This window comes from Dunckerocampus dactyliophorus, chromosome 1 (genome assembly GCF_027744805.1).
Source record: "Dunckerocampus dactyliophorus isolate RoL2022-P2 chromosome 1, RoL_Ddac_1.1, whole genome shotgun sequence".
In the NCBI taxonomy this organism is placed as follows: domain Eukaryota; kingdom Metazoa; phylum Chordata; class Actinopteri; order Syngnathiformes; family Syngnathidae; genus Dunckerocampus; species Dunckerocampus dactyliophorus.
The window spans coordinates 41472116-41493939 of NC_072819.1; the positions used below are offsets into that span (position 1 = coordinate 41472116).

The 21824-nt window shown below is 40.1% G+C and overlaps 1 protein-coding gene across 4 annotated transcripts in view; it reads left to right on the forward strand.

The window, feature by feature from the left end:
* scube3 (signal peptide, CUB domain, EGF-like 3) overlaps positions 1-21824 on the forward strand; it is a 105972-nt gene that overhangs the window by 59041 nt on the left and 25107 nt on the right. For 2 of the 4 annotated variants that reach the window (XM_054798063.1, XM_054798055.1), the window contains exons 5-7: positions 5779-5925; positions 7878-7993; positions 13253-13325. In XM_054798063.1, the coding sequence (XP_054654038.1) occupies positions 5779-5925; positions 7878-7993; positions 13253-13325 (336 nt within the window). Of the gene's footprint in view, positions 1-5778; positions 5926-7877; positions 7995-13252; positions 13326-21824 lie in introns of all 4 variants that reach the window. The other 2 variants (XM_054798072.1, XM_054798083.1) reach the window with 2 other exon arrangements.

Below are 21824 nucleotides of genomic sequence, written 5' to 3' on the forward strand. Positions count from 1 at the left end.
ACACATTCCGACATGTTTTTATGACGTTTGGCCGTAGTTCTGGCCAGCCAGAACTGCAACAATTCAAGGATTTTTTTTCCAATAAATGTAATGAAATTCCATGATAAAAAGTTGCATCGGTTAGTTTTGCTTTGTGTGAAATCAGATACAGGATGACTGAAACTTTGTCTTTGTTTTTAAGTAACTATTTAATGTACCATATGATGGCCAGTTTTCATTGTTCCGTTGGTACAAAGCAAAGAGTTCACGGTTGTTAATGCTCTGCCAGTAGTGTGTGGTTGTCCCTCTGTGCAGCCCGTACATGTGTGCCCTGTTGGTTCTCAGCATGCCTGCATGTTTGCCACAAAACTGTTTTTACAAGTGCAGAAATCACTGCTCCATTGCTCTGCAGTTCAACCGTATAACCAGGCTCTTTTCCTATTCTGGGGAAGTGGATTGAATCGAACGTCTTATGCTCTCGGTGCAATCAATGACTGTCTGCCGTCAATCCAGCAGCACACAAAAGGCCAGGTTCCTATCAGCCCTTTCCCTCTGTCTTCCCAACATTATCTTCCCATCATCCTTCCTCTTTGTCCACTTTCACAGGCCCCATGCCCCCGCTGCCCCTACCCCCACCCTTGACCAAATACACATTGGTGGCTGGGGTTTGCGCAAAATGCTGACTGCCTTGCCACTGAGTTTGCTGGACCTCATTTTAGACGGACATCCCTTTTGCTTGTGGCTTTCTTGAAGGCTGAATCCCCAGGCTGGCCAGTCCAGCACACTGCTGTGGACTGCCTCTGTGCCAGTGGGTTTTTTTCCACTAACACTTGGCTGTCATGGCTATTACCAGCAGGCCAGACGGAGTACTGCGGAGACATATTCAGCTGTCTACGCCTTTTTGATTTGGGAAAGAATGTGGCTCTACAATAACATATTGTACCTCTACAGCTAGTGCTCTTTGTTTGTGATTGTTGGGGGTAGTTCCTTTGGGACTGCACAGCAAGGTGACCCTGATAGAATATGACAGTGGAGACGAGGGAGGCAACATCCCAGCAGGTGCTATGCTTTAGGAACAGCCACACTGATGTCCGTGCCTCTATTTATAAGACAAGAACCCAAAATATATTACAATTACAAAGCCTCGTCTGTTGCAAGAAAATAAAATGGTAATGTAACATTTAAAAGCTTTCTGCAACAGTATTCAACCCCGTAATGCAAAGTAATAACGTTACAACCGCATTGTGCTTGTCATTAACCACTAGACTACGAGGGAAGACATCTTCCGCTGTTTAACACATATACTTGTATTTCTAGGCAAAGCGATACAGGTTCATTAATTAAGGATCGCAGTTGCGTTGTTCCCAACAAATTAATGTTCATACGTTGACACCTCCATGGAATAACAGCGCAGTGAAACGATGACGGACACATATAAATATGTACTAATACAGAATGATTGGGGTAAGAGTGCAGATAGACATGATGGAAGCATTATTTTCATCTGCTACAAGCGGAAGATAAGCATTCACTGCTGTTTTAGCACCTTGTTTTCAACTTTGTCATGTCTGTATTCAACACACCATGCACACTCACATGTTTACATGTGTTTCCTGAGTGTTTCACAGTTTGTTAAAGTGTTTTGCACTTCCCGGCCACTGTAGTTTACTCCCAAATATGCAAACCAGTTAAACATTTTTTTTGCTACTAGTGGTCCCAAATTAGCAAATCAAATGTAAAGCAATTGCTCACATCGCTTATCCAGGTCACTTTACAGCAAAGCAACAAATGCAATAAGCAATTTCCTTTTTTCTTTTTGCTTTACTAATATGTAATATCATTGATTTCTTGCATACAAATAGGAATGGCCTAATTTTGGAGCATTACTTTATTTGATTGGAGTCTCAGAAGTGCAATTTAAAAATTTGGAGGCGACGTTGCTCCAGTCTATCACCATATGATTTCTGTTGCTTCTCAAAAAACTAGCAGTTTCAATAAGGCTTTTAGAAGTGCCCACACAGCACACTGAACAGTAGCACATGGATGGATTCTCTCCTTTCTTGACCCACTGGCTGGCTCGTCAGTCATTGTGACCATCTGTGTCGCAGCTCAGCCTGACCAAATCCGGTTCAGCTCCTTTCCCATTCTACTTTCCATGCGCTGACATTTTTATCCCCCTATTAAAACTTTTAAGGGCCCATTATCTAAGAGGAAGGAATGTTGCTTTAATAGTGTGGCGGTTCCATGCTTAGGCTCCTTCTTTTCAGTTCATAACCAACCAGCACTCGCTAGCTGCTTAATGTTCTCCAGTCCGAGGACTGCCTCCACTGTGAGACGTATGACAGCAGCTCAGTGTGGCCCATGAGCCCTCTTTTCACTACTCCAACCACTCAGAGCAGACTATAAACTCTTGGCATGCTTTGCACTACTTCAGCCCTATTGTTCCAGCCTCTCTACTACCTGCTTCTTAGATTTTAACAGAGCTTGCAGAGCTGCGTTCAAAAACGTCCTCGGATCCTTTGTTACGGGATCACACGAGTCGGCTTCTGAGTTGAAACTTTCCTTCTTGTGCTCAAACTCCTCATTATCATGTTAAAATTTTTGAATATTATCGCATCATATAGAAAATGTGTTATTTATGTATGCTTTGCTCACAAGCCACAGATCTTGAGAAACTGCCTTGAATAGTGATCATCAATTTTGCAGTCATCCCTCCACACAACAATCCATTTAGACTTGCCCTCAAGAGGTGCCTCCTTCAGTAAATCCTCCAAACTTTTTGTTTTCCTGGCCCCCTCTTGTGGAGATAGGCAGCTGCGTGGAATTTGATCCAGGCTTTTTTCGGTGACATGGACAGTCATATTAGGCTGAGACAAAAAAGAAAATAAGAAATGCAGATGTCACTTCATCGCCAATGTTTTATTTTCACTCATGCCAGATTGTTTTTCTTTAATTACCATCAAAGTTAATTTGATTTCTGGCAAGAAACATGTTACAATCCTCTTGGCTTGGAATAACAAGCTCTTGAGAGGCAATTACTGTCAGTGTTATTCAAATATTTGGATATTTGCATCTATTAGAAGGAAAAGCTTGAGAAAGAGCTGCGTGCAGAAACAAATGTTGGAAGCAGTGAATAACACAATTTGCTACCACTATAGATTATGAGTAATATCCTTTTATTATAATGACTCAATTTTTACATCATAAATTCGACCTCTGCATTTAACCCATCACTGTAGCTAAAGGCCAATCAGTGGATTCAAGCCTGCAGCATTTTCTAACCATTCGACCATGACTGGTCCTTTTATCTGTTATTGCTTTAGTCTGTGAAAGAACAGAAGCGTGGAAAAGAGCATTTGTGAAGTCTCACAGGGTGCGCTTTCCAAACAAGCAGCATATAACTTATCATCATATAATTGATTTGCTGTAGCGCCACACATACAAAGATGTTACTTGGACTCAGTTATGCTGTTTTGACGCGAGAGTGGTACCGCTCTCCTTATCAGGGGGGAGAATATTTCTACGAAGATCGAGGAGCCATGCCATTAGCTACATAAAAGGAATTTATTGACTTTGAGCAGTGCTTTGGGTTCAGAGGTCACGGCCTGTCCTGGGAATAAAGATGTTCCTGAGGGAAGACTCGCACTTGTTTTTTTTGCTTAATTGCAGTGTTCTCTTTTATTTGTGTGCAAGGGAGCCTCTCATGTTTGAATATCCACTGCTTCTGTAGTTGCTTGTTTCTGCTCAATTCTAACATGTTGGACTATATGTCTAAGACGTTTTATTAGTGTCTACATACAGGCATGTATTTTATGGGCAAAAATATTGTTGGAGTGAAATATTCTGCATATCTTGAGTTATTTTTCCCTTTCATTTTCCCATCCGCATTCATATTAAGCGTGTTTTTCTTTGTGCATTCCATCATCCAGTAATGATAAAAAAGCTGGAGCCGGTTGGAGAGAACAGCATAGTGTGGATGATCACTGGGCTTGTCCCAGAGAAAAGGTCCATTGTGTCTACGCTGTGACTTTTATTGGTCCTCAGAGAAATGAAGGCCTGGGTTCTGGCCCCAGACCGGCATGTTATTGATGGATGGGTCTGTAGCATTCGTGCAGCGGGGTTGCATAAAAATGATGAGGGGGCGGTGTGAATTTGGGATGCATAATAGACCCTCAGTAAGTAATTGTCAGTCCATTGGGGTTACTTGGATGGAAATTCTAACCTATATTAACTTCATGGATTTGTCATTCGTTTTCTCTTCCATGTTTCTCACTCTCGCCCTGGAAAAGAAACACAGATGAGAAAAGGGACCACCAAATTCCTCATCCAACATGATTCACAGCACTCATTCAGTAGAGATGTATGGGAGCGTCTGAACATAAATTACCTTGGAACTGTTGTTGACACTTATATGTATGATGTGTGATGTTCGATTATACGTTCAAAGTTGTTCCCTGTCAAAATCCATGTTTTCATCAAGTGGTCCAGTTAAGTTCATTCACCAAGATACAGTTCAGATTGGTAAATGCTGGTCAGGCTCGCCGAAGGTGTCGCTATGTCAGCTTCTGTACATATATGCCATAACATTATAGACGCACAGCATCATGTCATCAATTAATTAAGAAATGAAGATGAACAGGGCACATGGTATAATGCTACCTTCTCAAATTAGCTTAAGACCCACTCAAAGACATGAGACGAAGTGAAAGCGGGTTATGTTAGCTGGAGTTAAGGCCTTTAAATAAATAATTAGGCCCGTTTCCGTCATGCTGAGATTGTTCTCCTGTTGTAGCCTTTGAGTCACGAACTGTACGACAAGCACGCGTGCATCTCAAGAGCTACAATCCGCAAGGTTATACAAGCTTTAAAAGGTTATGACACACACACCTGCAAATTATTAAAATTACGGGAAAATTGCTTTATTGTGGAAGTTAGCCCTTCAAACGCCCTTCAGAGCGGCAGTAGATTTAATGAGACATTAATGGAGATATCTTGGTGCTCGCTGCCTCCCCTGCACACCCCAAGAGGAAGAGAAGGAGAGTTGATCTGTTTGGTTTTTAATGAGCCAGGGAGCTGGGGTCTGTCACTGCATCTGTGGTAGCAGTGGGGATTCACAATGAATACATCAAGTATCAGTCTTCTCCAGCCAAGGAAGTTGTCTTGATTACAGCACACAGCAAAGGAGAACTACCCACGTTATAATTCATGAAAGTCCCAAGGGGTGGAGATGCATGCATGGAGGGGTCGTCTGTGCCCCTTCATCACACATTTATACATCACTTATAGACAGTTTTGTCTCATTTTATCCCATGTTTAGTAAAACGGAGAAGAAAGAAGTGCCATCCTTTTTATTTTCAAGTGTACTTTAACCTTGATGACACATGAAAATATATTGATGCTTTTATTTTGGTCTCTTGATATCTGTGTCTTCAGGGAGTTTTTCTCTCCTGCCTCCTTTCTTTCCTTTATGGGGATTACCTCAATTAAAATTACAAGTCTACAGGATCAGCTCCTGCTGGGAGTTTTATCCTTTTTCTGTAGGCAGCCTCCTTTTTATAGCCTGAAACAAGAGAGCATGTTCCAGCAAGTGCTTGGATCTTTGCAAAGGGGTGCCGTGCATGTCAGTCACCAACAGTAAGCAAAGATGTGATTTTAGGGTGCGTGACAGGCATGTGAACATTTTTTCCCTTCTTACCAGCTCTGATCGTTTATAACACAACATTGTCAAATGCAGGGTGAAATCTGTGTGATTTTCAAAGGGGTAAAATTTCTCTCCCTGTTGTGGTTTTTTTTTTGCAGTGCGACCGGAAGGCACGAAGGAGGGACCCACCTGCATGGACAAGAACCATGGCTGTGCACACATTTGTAGGGAAACGCAGAAAGGTGGCATCGCCTGTGAATGTCGGCCTGGATTCCAGCTCACCCGTAATATGAAGGACTGTAAATGTAAGGCATAACTCATAGTTCTCTTCCTTGGAAAGCACACACACACACTTGAAAGGGCGAAAGATTTATAGGCTTCTCATGAGAAGGTGATAAGGGTTGGAAACCTGCCGATGATGGATAATTGCACTTATTCCACAAATGCCTTTAGGACAGATCCAAAGAAGACATTACATTACATTACCAGGCTGGGGCCAATCTTCTGAATGATCCTGGTCAAGAAAAACATGGTTATCAAATAAGGGACACAACCGGGGCAAGGCAAGTGTGGATGTTTTGCAAAGAGGACCGCTCTGATGGACAGCGCACACTTCCTGTTGCCGTGCAACCAAGCTCATCCTGTCAGAGCTGGGGCCACGGCTGATGGAGGATTTGTCTGTATTTGGATAAGGATTGGAGAAGTGTTATTCTATAGTTTTACTGTGACAGCCCAGGAAAAGGGCAAACGGGGCTGGGATGGTTGGATGCAGACAGGATGGCGGTGGAAGCCTCAGCTCCCTGGTGCTCTTTACACTCTGTCATCACAGGTGTGTTAAAAGTGCCAAAGTTAATGCTTCCTTCAGCAGTCGCAGGGACATAAATACATTTGCAGTAAACATGTACACACACATACAAATAACAGGCTCCTCTTCATCTCTACGGGACAGAATACAGATGTTGAAATGTGGTAAAATTAACTGTCTTTAACTGGAGACTGTTTTAATATCAAGTCTATCTTTTAATTCCACTTATTTTGTAAGAGGAAACAAGTGAGTAACTTTTGAACTATACTAAACTGAAAGAAATGAACAACACGATTGCTGCTCATTCATCCATCCATTTTCTATACCGTTTGTCCCAGCTGTCTTTGGGCGAGAGGCGACTTCCCCCCTGGACTGGTCGCTTTAGAGTCTAACCTAGTTTGCATATTTCTGGAATGTGGGAGGAAGCCGGCGTAACCAGAGAGAAACCACGCGTTCCAATGGAGATACGAACGCATGATCTCCTGACTGTGAGGCCGACCTAACCACCCCGCTGCGGCCCCGCTGCTAATTCATTTGGCATATATTCATTTTAACATTTTACTTCCTGTGTAGTTGATATTTGACCATTTATTGTGGGATGTTGTTGCATACTGTATGATAGACACATCCATGAGTGCAGAAGATCTGTATAAATATAGTAAAACATTCAAATAAATGTACAGTCTTACTATATAGCAGGGATCTTCAAAGTGTGGCACAGTGAGCCTCCCCTCGGAGGATAGAATACGGCTGCGGCCTCCTCTTCTCCCGGAAAAACAGATTTTCTATAGAATTCTCGCTCACTGTAGGGACCAGCGATGTCAGGGGAGGCAGATGAAATGTAGAACAAAAAACGAATAATGACATAAAATAAAAATAACATAAAATACGTATCAATATCTGTCCAATCATTTTGAATATTTTCTGAAGTAAAAATGGCTGAATTTGTGCCTTTCCTGGTAGAAACCAGAGGTGAGGTCCACCTCAGTGCGCTGCAGTCCCTCACAAACTGGGCTGTGAGGCACATGCCTGTTTCTGTTTCGCAGCATGTTACCAATATGTTTGCACAAAGGTGTATTATACACCATGACTTTCTCCAGCCTTCTACAGATGTCCTACATTATGTCTTCAGTGTAAGTGTCTGACATAATTATTCTTGCTGACAGTAAAATAAGCTGCAGAGAAGTCATAAGGTGAGGCAGATTGTGCTGGAAGTCACCAGCCAACAACGTCACCGCACATCACTGGTAGGAGCTAAACGTCTGTTCGTTTTGTCTTTGACAGAACTGAAGTTAGCTTTGCAGGTTAAAAAAAACAGTTTTTATTTGTTTTTCCCAAGCTTCTGTGCCTCCTCTAAAGTCTTCTGGCACCTCCCAAGGGCGTTCTGCCTCACACTTGCCATATAGTGTAGAATATTCTGTAAAGTTAGTGTTCATATTTTTATTTTTTCAGTGACGTGTAACTATGGGAATGGCGGTTGCCAGCACATCTGTGAGGAGACGGACCATGGCCCCAAGTGTTCATGCCACATGAAGTTTGTCCTGCACGCTGATGGCAAGACTTGTGTTGGTGAGTCATAACACCCTAATATTGTACATTTGTACATCAAGGGCAATTATTCTTACGTTTTGAATGATAAAATGTATTCAATTTTTGTTTAGAATTGGGTTTATTGTGATGAAAATGCTACTTGAACTAGAGCATTTGTTCTAGTAACTGTGAGCCTTTTCTCTTGATGTGTGACATACAAGGACAAAAGGCTACCATCGACTGCTTACGCCTCTGCTGCTGCTGCTCCAGTAACCTCTCACTTCCTGCATCTGCTTCGGCTTCTCTTTCTCTTCCCCCTCCTTTTGGCTGTACTTTGTGCAACAGCTCACTCAGTACCTGTCTGTTTTCTGCAGCCATGCAGATAGACACACACCCTCCATTAGCTCCTGGGTCAATTCCTCCGCTGCTACCCACTAGGGATTCACTCACACACCTGACCTAACCTTCAACTGGCATTTATCAGTGTTTTCCTCAGTAGACTTATGTTGAGTAAAAATCATTTAGCTCTTAGGGCATATTGAACCATTCTGAGGGGTTCTTTTCCATCAGATGGGACCTTCAGGTACGGAGTAGTAAGTGCACAGCTCTTTGTTTCAATGACAGTCATGGGACATTAACTATAAAGTCATTTTGAGGCTGGTCATTACTCAAGACAGACCTTGTCTGTACATGTTTAACCAAGGCTTTTGAGTGCAATCGGAACATATTTTAACCTACTTAGATACTACTTTGCAATGCTCATAACCTCTGTTTATGTTGGGTTTGACATTGTTTTCTTGTCAGAAGAACAAGCATAGTGGTAGAATTTGCAGCCATGCTTTCAGAGCAGCCTGCTGTGACGATTGTTTGGTTTTGCTAGGTGTTAAATGTGAGAGCTTGGTTTGGCAAGCAGCTGATCCTCTTTACTACCGCAAGTTCCATGCAAGCCAGACCTATGTCAAGGTCTGGTCAACCAACCAGCCATTATTGTTGTACCCTGAGAGACCAACGGGATGCCACAAAGTTGACCGCAACCGAATGATATGTCTTAGCCAGTCTTATTCCCAAGTAAAGCACTGTTGATGGGCCAGTAGGAAGCAGCCAGCCAGTTAAAATATCAGATTTCCCCCATAGAGTCGGACTGTCCATCTCCGAGACACTCTATTAGTTGATAAAACCTCAGGAAAGCAAACGAGCTGCCAAATGAACCCATGATGAGGTACTGAGTGATGAATGCCTCCACTGCTACTGTGTTTCCACTGTAAAGCAACCACATCCCTTTAGCTATGTTTTTATAAAACAGATATTACCTCTTAAAATCATACAAAATGTTTCAAATAAATAGTTCTTGAGATTGTATTGAACCATGAACAAATTGTAAAAGAATCCTTTTTTACTTTCACACTGGGAACATTCACAAACTGGATTATAACTTATTAGTGGCTTCAGTGAAAAAAAGCTTGCTGGTTTCCCACACAGTGTTCATTGTCATCATAGTCAAAAACAGTAAAGCATGTGCTGAGTGGAAGAAGATACTGTATGTAGCAACTGTGGTCCTGCTTACCTTTCATGTCTTATGGCACTTAATTAAAAATATCTGGCTTTGTCATTAGTCTGGTAAACTGCAGTGTTCTGTAGCTGCATTTTGACAGGCGTCTTCTGGGGTGTTTCATATGCCTCCTGACGCATTTTTATAGGTGGTGTTTTGTAAAAATGCAACAAATTCTTCTCTGCTTTGGAAGTGTTCTTCGTCTTTCATGTCTCAGCTTTTTGTGTAGCCACCGTGCATGTGGGGTTTAAAGACAGCTGGGTGTGTTAAAAAAAAATAAAAAATTCTCACCCGCACACACACACTTTCCACACAAGCGTTTTAAGAAATATTTGCTCAGTCGCCCATTCAAAGGCCACAATCAGATGTTTGATTGAAACCGTCAAACGCAGGTTTATTTTTGCATAAAATGTCTGTGTACCATGCAGGTTCAGATGTCAAAAAGGAGCGGCCATCATGTGGAAATGTTCACGCTGTTGGCAAATCATAAACATTCACAAATAGCAGGCAGATGCAGACATGCTCAAGAGTTCAGTCATCTAAGGAGTTGGCTACACATCACCGCACACACACACACACACACACACACACACACACACACACACACTTACGAGACTGAATGCATTGTAATAGAGATGGAAAGTTATACAAATAACCTCACAAACACAAAGCACAGCATGCGTATATCACGTGCATGTGAACACATGCGTATTGCCTATAACATAAACACATTGTGCTCTCATTTCAGGTTGTCTTCACATTCATTCTGGCATATGTGCCCTTTCCCCCGGGCTACTAACAATGCTTGTTTCTGGAGGTTGCATGTTGGGATAGTGGAGGCAATTAGTGGACGCGCATGCATTGAGGTGTAGACCGGTTTTGGACCCGGTACCTTTTGTGGGCATTCGGGTTTGGGTCACTTTTCAACCAAAACTGGCCTTCTACCATGACTTCACTTATTCTATCATGTAATTATTGATTTTATATGTATGAATAATCACAAGGTCTCATTTTAATAGGGAACAACCTCCTCCCACACCTTTGCAGAAGCTTAGTGGAAATGTAACAGTCATTTTTAGTTACAGTATGTTGTCAGCATAAGCAGCCTGTAAATCATAACCTACTCAGTGGCGATTGACTCTTGGCAGAAGTACACAATAAGCTTGCGGAGTTTAACAGCTGCCGCCGTTTTAATTTCCAAGCGGAAGCTGTAGTAATTCTACACTTGATTAAACTTGCTTAAGATTTGTCAGAGGAAAATACGATTGCTGCATAAGACTTCTATCAAAACATGCGATAGAGTATCGTCTTCTACTTTTTGGTTCTAAACTCTAAGCATCACGGGAACAGTAGTTGTTTTAGAGTAAACATACGGTAAACATAAAAGATAATGTAAACATAAAACTAATCTACTACAGTCTATTTTCCATGTGTGTTTTCATAACTACACGTTAACGTGAATGAAACTTCCATCATTAATTTACTTAGAAGTTTTAGTTTTTGTTTCAATTTGTGGAAGGAAGTGTTGACTAATCTACATTCATCTTATTGTTTAGGGGTCAAAATAAAAATATTGCCAAAAATATTTTTCGATTATCGCATGGCAGTACACTAACAAAGTAGTTCTTTTTCTGCACATTATTGCACAGAATTGAGTGGCCAAACAAAGCATCCAGGCCTTGGTGACTCAGAGTCTGTGACAAATGAATAATGATTGGGACACTGTACAGCAATCCCTCGTTTATCGCTGTTTTTATTGGTTCCAGACCCAACCGTGATAAGTGAATTTCTGCAAAATAGGATTCCTTCTTTATAAATGGAATATTTTAGTGTTTTAGTTATGGCATAGAAAACCTATTTACGATCTTCTAAATATGTTTTTAACATTATTAGAGCTCTCCACACATGAAATTACACCCATACAGTCACCTTTTGCATTACCCAATACAGGGTGGGCCACAAGTAGGGTTACAGTTACTTCATTATCTGTGTCACCTTAACAATAAAGTAACTGTAACTCCTACTTTTGGCCCACCCTGTATTGTAAACATAATCAGAGAAAATAAACCATTTAAGACATACAGTAAATAAGTGCTTGTGTGCTTTTGAGTTTTAGCTGGATTACGGCCACAACAGTAGCCCGTGTTGTTATTATTATGATTATGATTATGTTATTGTTATTGTGCCTGTTAATTTAAACCTGTTCCGGCGATCAGGTCTGGTGCTTGGGTTACTTAAGTAAAGAGTTTGGCTTCTCAAAACAATATGCATTCGAAAGAGTAAAACATTTGCATGACAAAAATGTCTCCTTGAAAAAATAAGACCCATCCGAACTACCCCTTTAAAATGCAAAAGTGCACTGCGTATATGTGTTCAGACAGGCTTTTTTTGTTAATTGAGTATATATATATATATATATATATATAAATATATATATATATATAAAGATTTATATATATATAAATATATATTTAGCATTTTAGGATTTTTATGTGTTATTATACATTATTACACATTTTTTGTTTAATTTATAAAAAATAATATATAATATTACTATAATTATAAATAAATAACCAATATATATATATATATATAATAAATAATAAATAATAAATGTTAGGTGAATTGGTGATTCTAAATTGTCCATACGTATGAATGTGAGTGTGAATGGTTGTTTGTCGTGATGTGCCCTGCGATTGGCTGGTGACCAGTCCAGGGTGTTCCACGCCACTCGCCCGAAGTCAGCTGGGATAGGCTCCAGCATACCCCCGTGACCCTAGTGATGGACAAGCGGCATAGAAAATGAATGAATGAAAAAATAAATTATTAAATATTTATAGTTTCATTACTATTTATTGACTTTTTTATTGCATAAGGCTGCAAAATAACCCACTTTAATTGCACATTGCTTTCTGTAATTATTCCCTCTAAAATGTGCTTTGTGTTAATATCTTTGGGTGTCTGGAACGGATTAATTGGATTATTTCTTATGGGAAAAATGTATTCGGTTTTTGTCTGACCTTTTAGAATGGATTAATGACAAAAAGAGACTTTACTGAACTGTTAAATGGTATTTTGTAGCTTTTGCCCTGTGTTAAGATATAACTGAGTGGGCCACTGTCACCTCCAATGTACCAAATTAAAAGCCAATTAAAAATTGTTGTGTTTTTGCGGAAGATGTCAGCGTTGACAGCATTATAATGAAAACAAGTCATTTAAGACCATAAGGACCTTAAAACACAGGCACGAATCGCCCTGTCTTTCAGCTTGCAGCACTAACCAACCCTCGCTCTGTCTGTTCACCCTCTCAGTACTCACACTTCCCAGCACAAGGCTCACCTCAGGCACAAACCACAACTAAACTGCACTTTTTCTGCAGCGCGTGGAGAATTTATTTGCATCAGATGCATGCTGTGAGGTAACACTTTTGCCTTGAGATGTCACCTTTTATTTTTTAGTTTAACAAAAAATGTGTTTACTTGTAAGATTTGACAAATAATCACAACTTTTTTGTGTGCTTTTGTTGCCAGTGATAGGTAGTTTTTTTGCATTTGCAACATGCTTAATGTTGTTCTGTCATGTCACTTTCACCTCTTGTATAAATAGGCAGCTCAGGAGACATAATCCCTCCTCATCATGTTACCTCTTTATGCGTACTGTGAAGCTCAGATGATTTATGAAACACAAGAATGCTGCAAAGTGCAAGTGTAACACAGGACTAAAGTGGTGTTTTTGCAATGTGTGTGTGGGCGTGGGTGTGCGTGTGCATGCAGGGGAGAGGAGTGTCCAGTCCCAGGCAGCCCCACAGCTGTTCCCTAATGGTAAATATGTGTTCCTCCAACTCCTCTCTCCGGGGCTGTGTGGGTGTGGGGAGTAGAGGAAGCTAACCTTGCAGACACTGATCAGGCCCTTCCACACCCACGGGGGCATCATCCCTATGACCCTCGACCTCTTATAACTTCCTCTTTCTTCTGTGAATGTCCTGTCAATAACAACTGCTGCCTGTGTCAAACCGCACCTTTTCAAAACACAGCTGCAAACATGGTTCCTAGAACAAGCAGTAGGAACTATATAAAGAGATACAGTAATTAATAGCTTTTAAAATCTCCGTACTCGAGGTTCATGTGATTTGTTTGCACAGTCAGGGTGATTTGCCAAGCACAAAAAACTCATCGGTTTAACTGTGATGGCTTTAAAGACTCGGTTTTATTTGTTTCTTTGTTTTGATACGAGTGATCTGAGTGAAATGAAGCTTGCGTTGTTTTAAACTCTTGGCCTTAGTGTTCCCTGAATACCACCAGCACAGACGATTAGTTTTGGTGAGGGAGCCATTCATGACTCCATGATTGGTGCTGGAAAAAAAATAGAACAAAATCATGTTTACAGAAGCGCACAGGTTCTCCTGAGAAGCAGTGGAAGCAGAATTAAGACAGTATTTAACATACGTAATATGCATTGAACTTACTTTGTATGGCAGCATCACATTTACTCACCTGCCAGTTTGCAATTCTTTTTATTTTTTACCGCTTCTCCAAGAGCTGAAGGCCAGCTGAGTTTGAGTGAGGCGTGGGGTACACCAAAGAGTGGTCACCAGCCAATAACGGGGCACAGTCAAAAAACAACAAAGACTGTCCTGATGCTTGCTGGACTTTCTTGGGTGCCCTAAAGCCCTCTTCAGAACAATTGAACCCCTCTTCTTGAAGTTCTTAACGATCAGATAAATGGTTGGTTTAGGTGCAGTCTTACTAGCAGCAATATCTTAAAAAGGCCTGTAAAGCCCTTTTGTGCTAAGCAATGATGACTACACGTTTCCTTGCAGGTAACGGTTAACAGAGGAAAATCCACAATTTCAGGCACCACCCCCACTTTTAAAGCAGCTTCCGCTTTTCACTCAATCATGATGACAGAGTCATCTCAAGTGTTTGTCACCTATGTTAACCACAGAATCACTAACATGATGTCAGCTGGTCCTTTTGTGACAGGGCTGAAATGCAGTAGAAATTGTTTTGTCGGATTAAGTTCATTTTCATGACAAAAAGGGACTTGGCAATTATTTGCCATTCATCTTATCACTCTTCATAACATTCTGGAGTATATGCAAATTTCCACCATAAAAACTGAGGCATCAGACTTTGTGAAAATTCATATTTGTGTCATTCTCAAAGCGCATCCAACAGCAGCCCTGTGGTCTACCATTCATAAATGGATGTGACATACTTGAGAGTGTGTTTGACCTTTTTTCAGTGTTTAGACAAAAAACCTGCACTTTGAGATGTGTTTTCCAACTCCAAATTGCTGCTGTTGTAAATAAACAAGCAACTAAAAGGACTGTTTTTATCGGAGCAAAGTTCCCCTGTCAATGTCCCCTGATAGAAAATGAGCAATGAGCATTATTTAAGGATGAGATCTTCATGGATGCTGACATAGCAGCATTTCAGAATCACAACTTAAGACTAAATAAGACTTCGTTAAGAGACATTGGCTGCAGTAATAGTTGTAGTAGTAGTAGTAGTAGTGGTAGTAGTAGTAGTAGCCTAGTAGTTAAGTCTTCACTTGTTTATCTGATTGGACCCTGAAAGATGCGACAGACAAAATGTTCATGCAATTGCAGGCTGCCCCACTTTCTTTGGCTCTGAAACTATTTATGTATATTAAGGTTAACCAATCTCCCTCCAACTGTAATGGCTGCAACTGTTCAACATGAAATATGGCCCAACTTATGTGTCCTATTTTGGCCTTTTGCATGTGGTAAATTCAAAACATACTTAAGATTGTCGTGTATGTATTTTAAAGCTATCATCTCTACATGTAAATCCACTTGACTTGCCGACAAATAAGATTATGTCATAAATAATGAAAAGCGAGGGCAATGTGGTAAAAATAGGGATGAAAGAGGCAGAGGAAAATATTGACAGTTTACATTTGGACAGTGTAAAAAATGTAATTCAGACGTTTTAAGTCAACAACTCCAGCAAACATAAGAGAACTAAACTCATAAAAGTAAGAGTGGGTAAGCTTGCCAGATCAAAGAGAATGATGATTTAATTATATGGCATAAGAGGCACAGGAGGAGGCTCTCATAGGAGCAGCCTACTCAAGGTAGGAATGTGAGACAACAATGTTTTAAGTTGTTACCGCTGGATGAACAATGAGTTTCCACTATAATGTAACAGTCTGATTTATTTCTGGATTTTGTGTCCTAGTTTCAGATTTTTGGAATGAAAATAGAAACATTAGGAGGAATAGCCCTACTTAGTATCCTGTTTTTTGCGTAAATGTAGCACGCTTGAGTCACAGTGTGCTTTTGCTCCACAGTTGCACCTCAGGGGATCATCAGCAAGCTGTTGGGCAGAAGTTGATTTCTTATTGTGTGCTTTGTAACTAAAGATCAGAGATTTATTCAGGTGTTTGTCAGACAACCGCTGTGCCTTCTGGGTAACTGAGCAAACACAATAAAGTTTTTTTCTAGCAGGAAAAACACAAGCCAAGTTGACTTGTACTTTTTTACGAAGCACAAAGTTTGTTTGTGGTAGCGTTTAAACAAGCAATGACAAGTTGCATTGAGGTTCCTTATTAACACTTAGGAGGTTTTCGAACATTCCTTCGTTCCGGTACACCCTCTTAGTAATGGTACAATATCGCCTGTAACAAGCTGTTGTATTTTACTCTTTGGTACGTTAAATTTTGTGCCATTAATAAAGATGTGGACGGACTACTCTGAGCTTTGCTTATTTGGCCATCTTGGTTCACATACCCAACACCAAATGTCGTGATACTTCGTTGGCACAATACTACAGTATCCTGTAAGGCACAGTCATTTGGCCAACTCCAATGAGAATTTCACACAAACTGCTCCGTTTGCCGCATTAACAATAAATTCCATCCTGTCAAAGAAATAAGAAATCAAGGAAGATAATATTGCGAAAGGTGTAAAGGTGTTAATGAAACAGATCAACAAACAACATTGAAGATATTGAAAAGTTGGCGTGAAGTCTCACCTCCCCTCCTCCACACTTCTCTGTCTTCCCAGCAAGAGTCTTAAATAAAAGTAAAAGTGACATTAAATAGGTATGTATTATAGGCCGATATTGGCATAAAAATGTATTGTTTATTAGATATCTGTTTTTGTGCCGATAATGATATTGGTGGGAAGTGGTGATGCGCTCCAAACATCTCGGTTCACCTTTCGCGGATTCGCTGATTTTTTGTGCAATTTTGCATATTTTTACAGCGTATGAAATGCGCATTATGTTCTGTGTCCATGTGGTGTATTATAGCGATTTATCGGTGCTCTGTTGTATGTGTCTGTTATTGTATTTACTACTGCTACCAGTAGAGGATGTTGTATAATCATGTGACAGTTGAAGATGTGTGCGGCCCCACCTTGTCTCAGTATGTGTTTAGGTGCCTGTTCGAGCATATTAGGAACCCACAGTAGACAATAGCCGGCTAAATATAGAGCCACAACAGTCCTTATTGGTTAAGGGAGAACCCGTCTATTGTATTCTGCGTCCTGATTGGCTGTAGATCATTGTCAATCAATCTCCTTTCTGCCGTTTCCTGTTGTGGTCAATAGTCGCTATAGCAAACTCGCTAACTGTGTGAGCTGCTTCCTAAACCCCAATAAACAATAGAAGAAGAAGAAGCTAAGCTAAATTAATGTTCGGTTCAAGGAGTAGGATGAGGAGGAGGACGACGGCAGGAGCAATATGTTTTAACAAGGATACAAAAACGCTACAGCCGAACGGCTTCAGGACGAGGCATGGTCAGAGGAGTGAATACGCATGAGTCACTTAGCAGTTTCTTGTATCCAACCTAGAAGATTGATCATTAAAATTCAAGCAAAATTTGAACTTTGAGAGGTTTTAAAATGTGAGAAAGTGTTAATGCCTATCAGAAAAAAGCGTATGAAGTGTATGGTGAGGGGTTTTACAGCCTTAAAACATATACAGTATAATAATTGAAAACAAATAAAGTTGGCTACTTCACAGATTTCACTTATAGCGGACTATTTTGGGAACCTATTCCCTGCGATAAACGAGAGAACACTGTAAACAGTTCTCTCTCACCACTTCACGGTTCAAATTTCATGGCTTCCCTCTGACGGTTTTTCAAAAATGTATTAATTAAAAAATGATGCTGTTTTGTGGTTAAACAGCCCATTATCAACCAAAAAATATGCATATTGAAGCAAATTTGACATATTTTGCTTAAATTAAGCATTTTCAAGCATACAAATGGCTAAATGAACTAAAATAAAAAATACAAGGCATTCAGAAGACGCATTCAAAGACGTTGAGAATGATGTGTAGTAGGGGTGTAACGATTCATCGATACATCGATGCATTGATTTATATTTGTAAGATACAACTAAAGCAAAGCTTCCATTCAGGATGAGGTATATTGATGTAACATCATTTAAAAGGTAATCAATCCATTGAATCGATACTAGGAAATGAAGCATTGCATTTAAGCAGGGCAGGCTTTATGGATGCGTGTTTTTTTATCACTTTTAATGAGACGTTAAACTCGTGTAACAGTATGATTTGGCGCAAGTAGATTAGTCATGCCTGTAGAGTGGGGCGCACGGATGACGTCATGTAAAGGCGACTGTTGTGGTTGCCAAGGGTTGCAGTGTGGTTGGCACATTGAATAAACAGAGCCGACACGTCCTCTCTAAAGACCACAAGTTCGTGAGGTTTTGTCCTGTAAAGAGTGACTTTAGCCGGCCTACACCTCGGACTCTGCGCTCTATTCAGTCTGCCTGTGATGTCATTGCCACGCTTTAAACTGTATTTACACTTATATACTTTATATTTATATAGTGTTGGACCACATCCAGTCACTCGTGTTAAGTCCAACTTTAAGCCTTTCAAACTCATGGGTCGGAACTTCAGGACAAGATAAAAGGTATATAGGATATAAATTCATTTAATATCTATCTGCAGATGAAATTTTGTTAAAATCTGATGGTGTGAAATATGTTAATTTTTCCCTGGAATTACAGTTTACATGCAATTTGTAGTATGGCGTGTGTAGTGAGGCCTAAATGAAATTACACTTGATTTTTTTTCCCTGGATTTTTTGATTATCAAAAAATGTAAATTTTTGTACTTGTTGACTTTTAAAACAAATGTCACAGCCTAAGTTATTATATATTTTGTAGGACGGTTGTACTTGGTCCGTGGCTCGATGACAGCTTTTGTCTTGACCCAATGTTAAAGCAATGGAAACCAAAGGCTCTATTCCCCGGTGTGAAATTTGCTCTAACTTCTTTAATACTTGCGGTACAGAAGTGAATGAGGTATCAAATTAAAGTTCATGTTTTATTAGACAGAATTAATCACAGACTTGATTTAATTCAACTTGTTAATTCATTAAGTGTTAATTCAACCTGAAGTGTTGGTTGCACTTTATTCAAATAAAATGTGAATGCATTTGTCATTAATTGTTGTTTACTTGTTTGTTTATATCCATATTCATTTATACCGATTCCCTTACAACAAAAACAATGGGAATCTAGGAAACTTAACCTGCACTGTCCAGTATCCAGGTATTTATTTCACAGTCAGACTGGTTGAATTTTTGTCTAAAAAGTTACTGAATTGATTTAAAGTTACTGAATCGCTTCAGATCGTATCGTTATAAATGAACCGTCCTTGAATCGTATCAGCAACCACAAATCGTGGTACGAATCGAATTGTTATTAAAACGAATCGTTATATCCCTAAGGTGTAGTAATAATCCCGAATAAAAACATGGGCTATTGTTGCTGCTTAAGCATGCTAAAACTCTGAATCACCAATGCCCCTTCCTGTCTGCCCGCCACTCAGATTCTCTAGGGAACACAACACACACAACTACTCTTATTATGTCTATTATATTGGGCAATACGAGTGGTATTAGGTGACTGTAGCGGTGTTAGTTCATGTCTAGAGGCTCTAATAATGTTAAATACGGTATTTAGAAGGTTGTAAACAGGGTTTTTATGCTCCAACTATGAAAATATTTGATTTATACATAGCAAATCCTACTTCGTGGAAATTCACTTATCACAGTCGGGTGTGGAACCATTTACTGTATGTGTAACCAAGACCGCTGAGGTTGTACAAGCTCAACACGACAAAAGGTCGACAACCATGAAGCTTGAGAGACATTTTTTTTCTTAGCACACAGCTTTGTCTCATTCTCAACACACAGCCATCAAGAGGCCAAACACAACCAGCATACTTCTGGCCTTCACAATAAAGCATGTTAAATCCCGTCAGATGGCATCTAACAAAATAAGGGTCTCTGAAAATTTGCTTCTATTGGCAATGAAAACACTATTTTTGAAAGGAGGAAGTAACTTGTCTTCCTTTAAATGGTTATGATTTTTTAAATGACTTTTGTTGACATAATATGTTTCAAATAAATATGGCACTATTTAATTGCATTTTAACTTTTTTCTATGGCAAAGTTGCTCAGTTTTGTACGTTGAAATTTTTGGTGAACATTTTGGAACAAATTAATAACAAAATCGAGGTACCACTATACATTTTATGTAAGCTCATAAGCTAGAAATCCTGTGGCTTCTGTCAAAAAAGAGGATCGCGTGGGAGATAAACTGCAGCTTCAGACCAAACGCATCATATCGAGAAATAGTTTTAAAAAATCTGCCCGCTGTTAATTGCAGGTCCCATCCTGGTGATGCGGCTGATCTGCAGCCAAAACTCACAAAGCCCTTCACATTCCAGAGCGGGTGCCTTTCGCCTGTCTTCACTAAACCATAATGTCAGAAATGCTTCTTTTCTCTCTTAGCACATGTTCATTACACTTGGTTGAGATGGCTGCCTAAGCGTTTTGTGAGGCATGTCCTGACACTGTTTTATCGTCTTGTCTGCCAACTGTCTCTGCTCACACTTTGCAATTATGCGAAGCCACAGCGCTGCACACTCAGGCCTACGGTTGGGGGCCGCGGCATTAACTGGAATCAGGTTGCACACCGTTACGTTGAGCTGTCGTTCCCCAGCAAAAGATGAGAGACAGAGTGCTCTGCCAGATACCACACTTGACCAAGTATTGTCAGCACATCACAAAGTAAATTAAGCCTCTAAAGTGCCTTAAGGTGCCAAAGGATTTGACAGCAAGCACAGGCTGAAATGAAAGCAGCATTATAGGACAGGATTGCTGCAAAATCCTGTTAATTACATGTGTGCAAACATGGTAAACTCATTTGCATAAAACCGTTGCAAGGTTTTTTGAATGTTAACTATAAAATGGATAGTAGCTTGTGGCCGTCTTCACCCATTACTTTTGTCTTAACCTGAAAACATGAGTAAAAAATGCGTCTGCTGGTTTTCTAAAACATTACCAGCGAAACATAAATAATGGCCGCAACGTGCACGCATTTGCAAAGTGGGTTAGCGGCCCAGAAAGCTGCAATATGCTGCTACTAACATGTAACCCATGGCAACCCACATTTTCATAATAGCGATTGGAATGTTCAATGAGTGGCATCAGGTGTTTATTTTATGTATCATGTACCTGATATATTAGTGCGTCATGTTCAGCCTTCAGCAACAACATGCACTGTTTGGATCTGTTGTCTATGAGACTGCTATTAAACATTAAATGACATCACGCCAAGCACCTGTTTTGGTGGATGTATCAGTTCAGGCGTGTAGATTTTTTATTTGCCCTCGACAGCGTTTTGTTGTGGTTGCTGCTGGAGGCTGTGTTTTTTTTTTTCTTCAAGTGAAGAAGATGTAGCTGTTGCTCCAGTGTGATACTGATTAGCTATAAAAAGGTCGGAAAAAAGAAACTGATGCAGCTGTGTTCTCACTTAAGCACCACTTGTTAGCTCGCCAAAGTGAGGCCTTCTCCAAGCCCTCCTTTTTTTCACCCTTCATTTTAGAACCGCTGCCAGCCGATATCCTACAGTGAAGAGCTGAGTGGATGAGGAGTTACATCAAATTAAGTAAAAGTCAGAGAGCACTTATTTAATGACTGTGTTGTTATTGACTTACTTTAGGTTGGCTGAAAAGTAGCACAAAACGTTTTTCTACACGGTTGCTTAAAAGCTCTGTGAAATTTGTCTCTTTCTTGTCTCTGGAAGATGAAACCCTGCCTGCCTTTTTCTTTTTCTAATCAGTCTAGCCACACAGCAGAGAGCTAGTTGAAATTGCTATTTTGTCCCCTCAGATGCCTGTGAGATTTTGTTGCATTCAAGGAACAATAAGGGTCAATCAAAAAAAAAAAAAAAAACAGAAGCCAACTCAGAAACCCCATAAAACTCACTTGGGCTGTGTTTACACCTAATCATAACAGCAGTGATCTTA